The 13,080-nt window shown below is 53.8% G+C and overlaps 1 protein-coding gene across 2 annotated transcripts in view; it reads right to left on the reverse strand.

The window, feature by feature from the left end:
• The window catches only part of PDE4A (phosphodiesterase 4A), a 152,666-nt gene extending 145,892 nt beyond the window's left edge, over positions 1 to 6,774 (reverse strand). For both annotated transcript variants that reach the window (XM_075121470.1, XM_075121469.1), the window contains exon 1: positions 6,547 to 6,774. In XM_075121470.1, coding sequence (XP_074977571.1) covers positions 6,547 to 6,759 — 213 coding nt within the window. In that variant the 5' untranslated portion in view covers positions 6,760 to 6,774. The remainder of the gene's footprint in view (positions 1 to 6,546) is intronic.
• Positions 6,775 to 13,080: the final 6,306 nt, after the last annotated feature.

Below are 13,080 nucleotides of genomic sequence, written 5' to 3' on the forward strand. Positions count from 1 at the left end.
ATTGCAGTGCCTGGCCTCCCAGGGGCACTGCGAGGTTCAGTGTGTCGGAGCAGTGCCCAGATCCTACGGTGATAGGAGCCAGCTAAGTACTAAGATAGAGATACTCAGGCAAATTAATCTGAATAAATGAGAATTTAAAGTGGATTAGTTAAACCACGTTAAATCGCTGCATGGACACTCTCATTCAGAATTAATGTGGCCTTAATTTGCTTTAGCTTCCAAAGTGAATTACGCTAAACCAAAATCAGACCACTTTAATTCTGAATGAGAGTGTCCATGCGGGGGTTTAATGCAGTTTAACTAATCCACTTTAAAAATTCATTTGGATTAATTTGCCTGAGTGTCCCTGTGTAGACAAACCCTAAAACAGAGAGGAGAGACAATAGAGGGATACAGAATAAGCGAAGGTCAACAGTTTCAATCTGTCCTCGTCTACTTTCCCTGTCCCCAACATTAAGAATTCCTACCCAATGCTGAGGAGGAGGGAACAGATTGGGGGGGCAGGAATCCTGCACTGATGGACTAGAGAGTTTCTATGCTGTATATTGACTGAGATGGAAAGGAATCAACAAACTCTCCTGGGTGCTGGTACTAGCTATGCATGGCTGGCATTATTAGGGAAACACATCTGATCATTTTACGTAGCACTGGTTTATCCCCCCCCGCTTTAGTGCGAACACAGAGGGCGGGGGGAATAATAATTGCCATATAAAGACCTTTGCAGCTTCTCCTTTCGGGCTGCTTGCGCAGAGCTGGCTGGCTGCAGGAATGCAGTTTCTGGGGGCTTTTTTCTTGGCTCCAGTACCCCATGTGCCAACAGGAAACGTGGCCCGATTGCTCCTGCGTGGGTGGCAGTGGGGTTGAAAGCCAGGCTCCTTCCGAGCGTGGGTGGGGGACTTGGCTGCTCTCTCTGGACAACCCAGCCAGGGTGATACTGTTGGTAGGAAATGCACCCTTGCCCCTGATGCAGAGACGGACTCTGAAATTCAGCCTGCTGCCGAGGAAGCCACACAAGATCTAGGTGTCCTTCAAGTCTTGCCTAAAGGCACGGAGCAAGACTTAAAGGGTGTCTCGGCCCTGTGGGGTGAATTTAACCCTTACACAGAACAAATTGCACTCACGCAACTGAACCTTTCCAAGCATGCATCTGATGGGGGGGGGAATCTAGACCTGCCCGCGCTGGCAATCTACAAACACGGATACTTTCAGAGAGCGAGCCAAGAGCTGGAAAACCTGCCTAGCTGTCAGAGACTTACAAAGCACCATCTCATTAGCGCCAAGAGAAGGAGGAGCGGGGACGCGGTTAAGGTCTATAAGTACCTACTGGGAAGCAGGGGGAGATTTCCGATAAGAGCTGATAAGAGACAGAATGAGACCCAGTGGCCAGACACTGAAGCGAGACACATTTGGACTGGAAACAAGAGGTGCATTTTTCATGGTATGAACCCAGGAACTGCCAGGCTGGATCGGACCAGAGGTCCGGCTAAGGTCTGATCTACGCTACAGCATTAGGTTGCTGTACATCGATGTGCGTCACCCTATTTGGGCGTCTCTACACTCATGTTCAGCTCCCGTCAGCATAAGCGGTGCAGTAAAACCGTCTCCCTGAAAGGCGTGGAGCCGGGGCTGACCTGCTGTGGTTGACGCAGTGCAAATGTAGACACGGCATGACCCGTGTCAACCCTGAGAGTCCTCCAGCAGCTGTCCCACAATGCCCCATTCCCTGCGACAGCGACCGCACTGCTCACAATTTTAAACTCCACCGTCCAGGGGTCAGAGTCAAAACGGGAAGGACATGCCCCACACACCCCCCCTTTAAAGCCACGTGTGTGGTTTTGAAATGTCTTTTCCTGATGACCCACCTTGGTGAGCACACCTGGCAGCTCTCCCTCATTGCGTGCAGCTGCCCAGCCGACCACGCCGGCTCCAAGCACTAGACACGCTCCTGTCGGGAGCAGACAGAATGTGTTGGATCCCCTGGGATCCAGGCACAGTTATGGGCCTGCCGTAGAAACGTGGGCACCTATGAGGAGATTGCCCAGGGGATGTGGGCAAAGGGGCACGACAGTGATCAGCTGCTATGCCGTGTGCAGGTGAAGGAACTTAGGCCAGGGAGGGCAACAATAGATCAGGGGCAGGCTCACAGACCTGCTGCTTTTACATAAGCTTTCATGGGCTAAACCCACTTCATCAGATGCATGGAGTGGAAAATACAGTAGGGAGGTATAAATACACAGCACATGAAAAGATGGGAGTTGCCTTACCAAGTGGGGCATCAGTGCTAATGAGCCAATTCAATTAAGGTGGAAGTGAGCTATTCTCTACAGTTGACAAGAAGGGGTGAATACCAAGGGAGGAAAAAATCACTTTTGTGGTGCTAATGAGGCCAATGTAATCAAGGTGGCCCATTTCAAACAGCTGACAAGAAGGTGTGCCACAAGGACTCCTCTTTGTTTTTGCTGATATAGACTAACACGGCTACAACTCTGAAACCCTTCACAGACAGAAAATCCTTCCCCCCACCCCTTGACCCTCGCAGGCCAGACTCACGTGGCTGGTGCTGGCGAGCGGACCTGTGTCAAGAAGCGTGTCTTATTAAAACTGTTTATGGAACTAAGGGAAGGGAGTTTTGAAACTTCTTGTTCCCTTTCCATTGAGACTGTCAATACAATAGCACACTGGTCTGCTTTCACCAGCAGCTTTTGCCATTGCGGCCTTGACGGGTGCACCCTCCGTGCCCATGGAACACCTGACCCTGATGAGCAGGAGAAAGAAGAGGACGAGAGAGAACATGCTCAATGAGATCCTGCAAGCCCGTGCTGCCTCGGACCGTGAACAAAGGATCTGGAGTGTCAATATGACCAGCAGCCTGGAGAAGGAAAGAGTGGACAAGAGAAACGCCCAGGACTGCCAGCAGGATAAGGAGAGGGAGATGGATCAGGACATATTGGGTCTTCTCAAGTAGCAAACTCAAATGCTGCAGACCCTGGTTGACGTACAGGTCCAAAAATCCCAGACTCCCCACCCTTTGCACTCCTAGAAGAACTCCGTGATCACTGCTCCCTACGCCTGGAATCATTCCACGTGGCATTAGTCCTGCCATGAGTACAGGGGACTGGACTAGATGACCTCTCAAGGTCCCGTCCAGTTCTATGGTTCTATCATGGGCCATATCCCTACCCGACCACTCCACCCTGGGGGCCAGCAAGGAAAGCCATAGCTTTGGTTCTCACAGGTCAGTGTACGTGTAGCCACAATGGACGACATTTGTGCAGTCAAATGGACATAAACATTTACTCCCTTTCTTATTTTAAAGTTTCACTACATTAACTTATGTTAAAATGTATATAAACTTTGCCTGGGTGGTTTTTTGCCCATTGATCTTCTGCACTGGTTTTTCCCGGCTCAATCAAGTTCTATTTTTGGAGAATCAAACTGTCTTTCTTAGTTCACAACAAATATTGCAGAATGCAGAGCCATAGTCAAAGCAAACAGTGCTTGTAAATGTACAGCAAGTGCCACAGAATTCATGGCTTCAGGAAAACTCCCAGCCACCTCTGCAAACGTACAGCTGGCACTGCACAATTCTTAGCAACTCCCAGTGTTCAAGGTCCAAAGACCAGTCTGGCTCAGAATGCTGCTGCGGCTAACAGTTAAACTGTTCTTTCCAAGCCTCCTTCTATAGCCTAGCTCCCTGGTGGGCTCTCATGCTAGCCCTTCTATCTGGCTGTTCAAACTCAGCTGACAGCTGCTCCACCTCCGCCCTGGTGCCAGCTTTTCCCCCTTTGCCTCGCAGACACTTCGCAGGACGCAGCAGGCAGCTGTAACCATGGGGATATATTTCTCACTGAGATCCAATCCAGTAAGTAAACACCGCCAGCGCCCCTTCAGGCTACCAAAAGCACAGTCAACTGCCTTTCTGCCCTGCTGAGCCAGAAGTTGGATCAATCTGTGGTGCTGTCAAGGTGGCCAGTGTAAGGCTGCATGAGCTGGGGGAGCAAGGAGTAGGATGGGTCCCCCAGGACCATTACCAGCATTTAAATGGTAATATACTGGCTGAGAAAGTATGTCTCCGCTTGCAGCTCTCTGAACAGTCCTGTGTTCTTAAAGATGTGAGCGTCCTGCACATGCCCTGACCAGCCCACATGGACACTGGTGAAACATGCCCAGTGATCCACCAACACTCGCATAACCATAGGAAAGTGGCCTTTTCTGTATGCAGATGCCAAAACAGGGATATCTGTGCCATCGATTGCCTCACCGCAGTTCAGAAACCCCATTGCTGCAAATCCATCCGCTCTGTCCTGCACATTGCCAAGAGCCACAGTCCTGCAGAGCAGGAGACGATAAATGGCCCCACACTCTCGCATGGCAACAGTGGATTTTCCCACTCCAGAATGATTTCCCGCTGACCAGGAGCCATCCGGCACTGCAAGTTTTCACAGCGCAATCACCACTCGCTTCTCCACTGTCAGTGCAGCTCTTATTCTCGTGTTCCTGCGCTGGAGGCCTGGGGCAAGCTTGGCATCCCGCTCCAGGAATGTGGCCTTTCGCATCCAAAAGTTCTGTAGCTACTGCGCATCCTCCTTGCACCACAACGCGATCCCACCAGCCCGTGCTCCTTTCTTGGGCCCAGAAGCAGGACTCCACCATTTGCAGCTGCTCTGTGAACGCCACCAGCACCTTTGAATTGTTTTTTGCTATGTCCATCAGCAAACTGTCCTCAAAGAAATGGTCATGTCCCCTGGTACTCCCTGCGGGTCTACAAATACAGGAGAATTGTGCATCCTGTATTTGCAATGTTCATGAGAACAGCATAGAGCTCTCTGAGCTTCATGCTTCTGTCAGAGGAGGTGGAGTCAGAAAAGTCCCACGCAGGTTTGTGGGATTTTTAATAAAAGGCGCAAAAATTATGGTTTATGTGCGGCATTATGAGATGGAGCAAGTTGCATGCTGGGAACTTGACCCCTAGCTCCCAGAGATCACTGGGCAACTCAAGTCATTAACCCCTGCATACTGGGAGGAACTTAATTTGTGCTGAATGGAGAGGAGAGCAAAATATGCTCTGTGCAGTGGTTTAGTGCTTTGTGCCAGAAACCAGAGGCTGCAGGCCCCAGCTCCCAACTAGAACATGGCTTTACTTCATGCTATAATGAGGGATTCCTAACCCACCAGCTGAAACCACCAGGAGGGCCAGATTCTGGTGTCAGAAATGCTGGTGTCTATCAGGATCCTTCAGTAGAATTACTCTAGATTTGCATCAGGGCTTCCGCTCCTCCTTAATCTCCTGGTCCCTTTTTTGCTTTGGCATGGCCGTTGCGGTTCACGTTTGCTATGCAGCGCACGGTCTGCTTGCCCTGTGGGAGGCAGGATGCCGTGCCTTGCAGGGGAGACTCCACCGAGCTGCTGGAGGAGGGAAAATATGGGCTTTTCCAGCACCGCACCAACACCGCCACGGCTGCTGGGCAGGTGGGGAGCTGCGCAGGCCCCAGATCTAGGGGGAAAGCCTGAGACTTTAATGGGGATTGACAGCCACGGGGTGATTGGATGGATTTAATGAGGACTGATAGCCATGGGGTGATTCATCAATCCAGCGAGCCGGTCTCTGTGGCAGCGTTAGGGAGAGGGTGGAATCCACCATGAATGCAAAGTAAAAACAAACAACCACAACTCTGGGCACATGCAGGGATATGGCTCCCCCCTTCCCCCACTGAGAAATGGAGCAGTACCACGGGCCGTGGTGAAAACAACCAAGGGAGAGGTTTGCAATGTGCACATCCAGCCCGAAACCCCGGGGTGGGGAGGGGAGAGAGACGAAGGGCCATGCTGCAGACCCTAAAGGGAGTGCCCGGTGCAGAGCCTCTGTGCTCAGAAAAGGAGCAGCGCACAGGGCAAAAGACGGTGCCGAGGCCCTGCAACCCCTCTAGCTAACTGTGCCCACGTATTGCAGCCTCGCACGCACACCCCCCAGCTGACTCCCTATGGATTTCACACACGTGCACACACACACAGGACTGTCCCTATGGATTACAAACACACACACCCCTGACTGTCCCTATGAATTATACACACACAACCCAGTTGAGTGTCCCTATAGATTTCACACACACACACACACACACACATACCAGCTGACTGTCCCTATGAATTACACACACACAACCCAGTTGACTGTCCCTATAGATTTCACACACACACACACACCAGCTGACTGTCCCTATGGATTTCTCTTTCTCTCTCTCACACACAGCTGATTGTCGGTATGGATTTCACACACACACACACCCCCCAGCTGACTCTCACACACGCTCCGGCAAGCTGCGGGCCTGGCGGCCGAGCGCTGCCCGCATCTCCCCTCCGGGACCCGCCGTGCGCCCCCGGCCGGCAGCGCCCACACCCGGGGGGCCCGGCCCGGCCCGGCGGGGATGCGAAGGCTGCGCCCCAGGACGCTGCAGCAGCCGCCGGCGGATAACGGGGCGTCGAGCGGCTCCGGGGAGGGGCTGCCCGGGGGGGGCAGGGGCCCGCGGCATCCCGCGGCGCGCTTACCTCGCTGGGCCGGCTAGGAGCGGCTCCCCGGCTGCGCGTCCCCACGGTGCGGCTGCGCCCCAGCCCGGCGGAGCAGCCGCTCGCCCTTTGTTGACGGCCGGGGGCCGAGCCGGCGACAGGAGCGGGGCTGGGCAGCTGGCCGCCGGCCGGGGTGGCGGGGGGCTGGCGGAGGGGAGGGCTGGGGCAGGTCCCTCCCGCCCCAGCGCGGCGCATGAATGGAGACGGGCGCGCAGATTCCGGCGAGGGGGGAGCGCAGCGAGCGCGGGCGGCTGCTCCCCCTCTGCAGGCGGCGGCGAGGGAGCCCCGGGCAGCGCGGGTTGCCCCGAGAGCGAGCAACCGGCGGGGCGCAGCGCCGGGGGTGGCGGGGGCTCGGACCCCCAGCAGGGCGCAGCGAGGGCGAGCGCCGCGGAGGAACCCCCCAGCCAGGCGGGCCCCCCCAGCCCGGCAAGCAGCCGGGGGGTGCGGTGGGGACAAGTCTGCAAGGCAGGGATAAAAGGGGCCCCCGACTCTCCCATCGCACCAGCTGCAGGGGGGAAGGGGCCATGGCTCCTCCAGCTCGCCTTCGCCTCAGGGCAAGGTGGGAGCCAAGCCCCACGCTTGGGGGTGCAAGCACAGGGCAGTGGTGAATTAAGGGGCGCATTCGCCCCCCCCCCGCACGCCCTCACTAGCCCCAGGAGTAGGGATGGTCCCGAGCTCTCCTACAGCGCTTTCCCTCGGGAGAGCTCAGCATCACTGCCCTCCTTTTACTGCTGGGGAAAAAGAGGCAGGGGAGTGGGGAAGTGACTTGCCCAAGGTTGCTCGATTGGCCAGTGGCCAAGCCAGGACGAGGAGACAGGTCTGCCGAGTTGCAGGTCGGTGACCTGCTCACAGGGATGTACTGCTGCTCTCTGCAGCTTTCCCCTGCCTCAGCTAGCCTCACGGAGACACAGACAGGTCACACACACAGGTAAATCTCCGTGACAGCTGCCAACTCAATGAGGAAGACCCCTGTCCCATCTTCCCCAAAGGAAGGGGATATTAGATGTCCAGAGTCCCCTGGTGCTAAGCCCGTTAGTCTAACCGCCCAGAACAAAACAATTCCTCTAAGCACTTAAAGAAAAGGAGTACTTGTGGCACCTTAGAGACTAACCAATTTATGCTCAAATACATTGGTTAGTCTCTAAGGTGCCACAAGTCCTCCTTTTCTTTTTGAGAATACAGACTAACACGGCTGTTACTCTGAAATCTAAACACTTAGTGGCCCCTGCCTCAGTTTCCCCATCTGAAAACAGAGAACTATCAAACTTCCTCGACTTTGTCTATTTCATTTGTTCCTAAGATCTTCTGTCTCTTGTGGGTGGAAAACACCTGGCTCAAGGACCACCTTTGTGCCCTAGCACAAAGAAAGATTAAGGGGGGATATGATAGATCAGTGGTTCTCAACCAGGGTCCGAGGCCCCCTGGGGGGCCATGAGCAGGCTTCAGGGGGTCCCCAAGCATTAGACTCACTGGGGCCCAGGGCCGAAAGCTGAAATCCCACCGCATGGGGCTGAAGCCTGGGGCCCTGAGTCCCGTCACCGGGGGCTGAAGTCAAAGTCTGAGCAACTTAGCTGCCTGGGGGTCCCCAGACAATCGCCCAGCTTGCCACCCCCTAAAGCCAGTCCTGGATTTTGTATACAGAAAACTAGTTGTGGCACAGGTGGGCTGTGGATTTTTTTATAGCGGGGGGGGGGGGGGGGGGCTCAGAAAGAAAAAGTTGAGAACCCTTGTGATAGAGGTCTCCAAAATCATGGCTGGTGTGGGGAAAGTGAAGTCTTATTGACCCCTTCCCATAATACAAAATCCAGCGGGCCACCCAATTAAATAGGCCACGGGTTAATACAAACGAGAGGAAATACTTTTTCACACAATGCACAATTAACCTGGGGGGAGGGACAGCTCGGTGGTTTGGCCTGTTAAACCCAGGGTAGTGAGTTCAATGCTTGAGGGGGCCATTTAGGGATCTGGGGCAAAAATTGGGGATTGGCCCTGCTTTGAGCAGGGGGTTGGACTAGATACCTCATGAGGTCCCTTCCAACCCTGCTAGTCTATATAATGGCCAAAACTATAATGGGGTTAAAAAAAGAACTAGATAAGCTCCTGGAGGGCAGGTCCATCAATGGCTATTAGCCAAGCTGGCCAGGGATATAGCCCCATCACCCTTAGGGTGATCCTAAACCTCTGACTGACAGACACCAAGAAGAGGGGTGGGGCTCTCTGAAATTGCCCTGTTCTGTATATTCCCCATGAAGCTCTGGTACTGATCACGGTCAAGACAAGATAGCAGGCCAGAGAGGCTGTCGGACTGACCCCTTATGGCAGCCATGACACAGGTAATTTTCCCCACAGAAAATGGGAAATGGCCAGGAAATGCAGAGTGGCCGTGGCACCTGGCTCGTATTCATCGCCTGTCACTGCCAGTCAAAAGAAGCGTCTCCGACTTTCCTAAACGCCCTGACAGCGTTTTTCACCCCAACTCAAAAGTTCCTGATTTTTTTCTCAAAGAAAACCAGCCCCGAAAAATCCAGATAATTTTCAGTTTACAAAAGTTAAAATGATTTTTCCCTGTTGTTTGTTTTTCACCTGCCCCCTGTTTTCCTGCTGGAAAAGGTGGCCAGGGTGTAATAACTGGAAAAAGGAAAACAAACAACCCCCATCTTTTCTTCACTTCTCAAAACAGAAGTAGCTCAGGTCTGGGCAGCTCTCTCATCAACAATGGGAAAAGTTACAAATAAAAATGGTTGGTTTGGGGAGAAACAAGCCATTTTCAAACCAAAAAGTGTCACCGGGCTCCGCTATCTGTCGCTTACTCCAAACACGGCTCATCTCACACAGGCTGGGGCAGTGCAAGCTTTGGGCACGCTTACACAGCTGCAGGTCGGCCCCCTCGGTCTGTACTCTTTAAGCTCAGGGACTGGAATCCATGGCTCCACAGCAGGGAATTCATTGCAGCATGAGGCTTAATGAGCCCACAAGGCAATTAGATTATGCAAATTGGCCGAGGGGAGAGAGTGGTTCCCGCCTGCCCTGCAAATCCCGTGCTGGGGGCAGTGGTGAGCTGTCTCTGGGATTTTCCTGGCAGACCCCAGAGGAAAAGACATTTCTGCAATTCAACTGCTATCCCAGCCTCCAGCTCAGACTCACTGCTTAGTGGATATCGCTGCCTCAATGGCAGCAGCCCTCTCCCCCTACCTGTGGTGCCCCCCATGAGGCAGTTAGAGCAGTCCCAGGGCTGCTCTAACTCTTGCTCTGATTCCCATGCTCGCCCCGCCTCGCCCCCCGGAAGCAGTGTATTGCAGGAATGCCCCATATCCATCCCTGTACTGGGGGCTGGAAGCAGGGCCCTTCCTGCATCTCCTTGCTGACCAGGAGGCTCCAATTGAGCGAGGGGCATTTTTGGCCCCTTTTTAAGGGCTGAAGGGGCCTTGGCCTATGTCCTCCCAGCTCCAGCCAAGCTCAGAGCAACAGACACAAGCTTTGCCTTTCAGCTCAGGGGGCAGGATCCTGTGGCTGCCGTTCTCCATCCCCATTACAAATGGTGAAGCAGAGAATCGGCGCTGAAGTGGAAATGCTGCTGGGAGGGCTTCACCAGGGGCTGGAAGAGGGGAGGCAATTAGGAGCCCAGTTCTCCTCTGCTCACACCTGAAGTCACTCCTGATTCACACCCACCCCATTGGGTCGATGGGACAGCCCTGTAACTGGCAGCAGGGACCATGCCCCAGCTGGTGGCCAGTTCCCTTGGCAGCACCAGCCCCCTGCCCCCCACCCCCAAGGGACAACAGCATACGGGGGAGCTTGCAGCAGATCCAGGGCTTGAACCCAGGGCCCTGAAAGCTCTGCTCCTCAGGAGCCCAGCTGGGGGGCCGAGCTAGGACAGTAGGGGGGTCTGTAAGCCCCGCCCAGAGGCCAAACCTGTTCACAGGGACACTCTGGCAGGGGTGGCATGGGGGGGACCCCTCCCTGCACAGCCCAGCTGTCCCTGCTCTGGGGCTCCGCCCTAGGCCTTACACAGAAGGGGCTCAGGCCAGCACGTGGCTAGCTGCTGCAGGGAGCTGCGACAGTGACTAGCAGCCGCAGACGGAATTCCCCACAGCTGTCCCAGCCTTTGATCAGCCAGACTCTGCAGCTGGGGAATTAATTCGCAAGCAAGGAAAAGGAGTACGCAGAATCCTACCAGGCCCAGCGCTGACGCCAGGGATGACACACACGAATGCCAAGTTGGCAGTCACTGGGGGCTCTACGCAGGAATATCACACCCCCCCCAAAACAGGCAAGCTCTTATAATAAAAAGCAAACAGGGGGCCTCCTTGAGCTGCTCGGAGCCCTAAGCAATTGCTTGGTCTGCCTATGCCTTGCATGGGCTCTGCAGGTTGGCCACAGGGGAGGGTGAGTAACTGGAGAGTCCTTTGGTGCTTCCCTCTCATCCCACTAAGACTGGCAACACCCTGCGGCCACTTTGTCTGGGGCTTATGCCCTCCGAGATCCCCCTGGAGCACAACAGCCAGTCTTGCCTGGACAGTCCGGTGTGGAGGGCTGGCACGAGACCTTCCACCAGCCAGGAACGTCCCTGAAATCCAGCTGCTGCTCCAGGCGCTAGATGCACTGGGCGCTGCATCGGATGCGTCGTGACATTGGCTTGGGACGCGGCAGACCTCTGGTGCGACCATGGGGAAGTCACTTAGTGTCCATGGGCGGTCACCTTCAGCCCCCAACTAAAACCCCTCCAACGCATTATTAAGGATCTACAACCTATCCTAAAGGATGACCCAACACTCTCACAAGTCTTGGGAGACAGGCCAGTCCTTGCCTACAGACAGCCCCGCAACCTGAAGCAAATACTCACCAACAACCACATACCACACAACAGAACCACTAACCCAGGAACTTATCCTTGCAACAAAGCCCGTTGCCAATTGTGCCCACATATCTATTCAGGGGACACCATCACAGGGCCTAATAACATCAGCCACACTATCAGAGGCTCGTTCACCTGCACATCCACCAATGTGATATATGCCATCATGTGCCAGCAATGCCCCTCTGCCATGTACATTAGTCAAACTGGACAGTCTCTACGTAAAAGAATAAATGGACACAAATCAGATGTCAAGAATTATAACATTCATAAACCAGTCGGAGAACACTTCAATCTCTCTGGTCACGCAATCACAGACATGAAGGTCGCTATCTTAAAACAAAAAAACTTCAAATCCAGACTCCAGTGAGAAACTGCTGAATTGGAATTCATTTGCAAATTGGATACTATTAATTTAGGCTTAAATAGAGACTGGGAGTGGCTAAGTCATTATGCAAGGTAGCCTGTTTCCTCTTGTTTTTTCCTACCCCCCCCCCCCCAGATGTTCTGGTTTAACTTGGATTTAAACTTGGAGAGTGGTCAGTTTAGATCAGCCATTACCAGCAGGAGAGTGAGTTTGTGTGTGTATGGGGGTGGGGGGGATGTGAGAAAACCTGGATTTATGCAGGAAATAGCCCGACTTGATTATGTAAAGAGTTGTCACTTTGGATGGGCTAGCACCAGCAGGAGAATGAATTTGTGTGGGGGGGGTGGAGGGTGAGAAAACCTGGATTTGTGCTGGAAATGGCCCACCTGTTGATCACTTTAGATAAGCTATTACCAGCAGGACAGTGGGGTGGGAGGAGGTATTGTTTCATATTCTCTGTGTATATATAAAGTCTGCTGCAGTTTCCACGGTATGCATCTGATGAAGTGAGCTGTAGCTCACGAAAGCTCATGCTCAAATAAATTGGTTAGTCTCTAAGGTGCCACAAGTACTCCTTTTCTTTCCAAAGCTGAGGCTTACCGCTCCATGCCCCCCTTCTCCAGCTGTCAAATGAGGGTCAGAACCCTGACGTGTGTTCAGATTTCTGTAGCAGGGACTGTCCCTGCAGGGCGCAATGGGGCCACGCTCTCAGCTGGGGCCTCTCTCTTAGGTACTGCCTTGTATCTAAGCACATCACAGCCTTTCGGGCATTAATCCTTCCAACCCCCCCCGTGAGGCCAGGCAGGTCTAGTATCCCCAGTGTACCGCAAGAGGAAATTGAGGCACAGAGCTGCAGTAACCTGCCCAATATCGCACGGGGAGTCTGTGGCAGAGCAGGGACACGACCCCAGGTCTCCCATGTGTCTGGCTAGTGCCTAATCACTGGGCCGTCCTTCCTCACAGTTGCTACCCTAATGCAAATAATAGAGAGAGCTCCTGGCCTTGGTTACTGGAGGCTGATGGTACTGCAGGACTCCGCTCTCTATCCAGCTCCAGGCTCAGTCAGAGGGCATTCCCCATCCGGCAATCCTCAGCCCTAGGTGGGCGACTCACGGGGAAGGTGCTGTGCGTTTGGGGTCTCCTCACTCGCACAATGCTCTGTGACTCTGTTTCTCTCTTGGAACAGAATCTATTCCAAGCCCCACAGGCAGAACCACAGGTAAGTTCAGCATGGGGAGAAGCAATCTCATAAGCAGGAAGGGAGGGCGAAGCAAAGCAGGAGTTGCTAAGCGGC

This window comes from Caretta caretta, chromosome 20, assembly GCF_965140235.1.
Source record: "Caretta caretta isolate rCarCar2 chromosome 20, rCarCar1.hap1, whole genome shotgun sequence".
Classification (NCBI taxonomy): Eukaryota; Metazoa; Chordata; order Testudines; family Cheloniidae; genus Caretta; species Caretta caretta.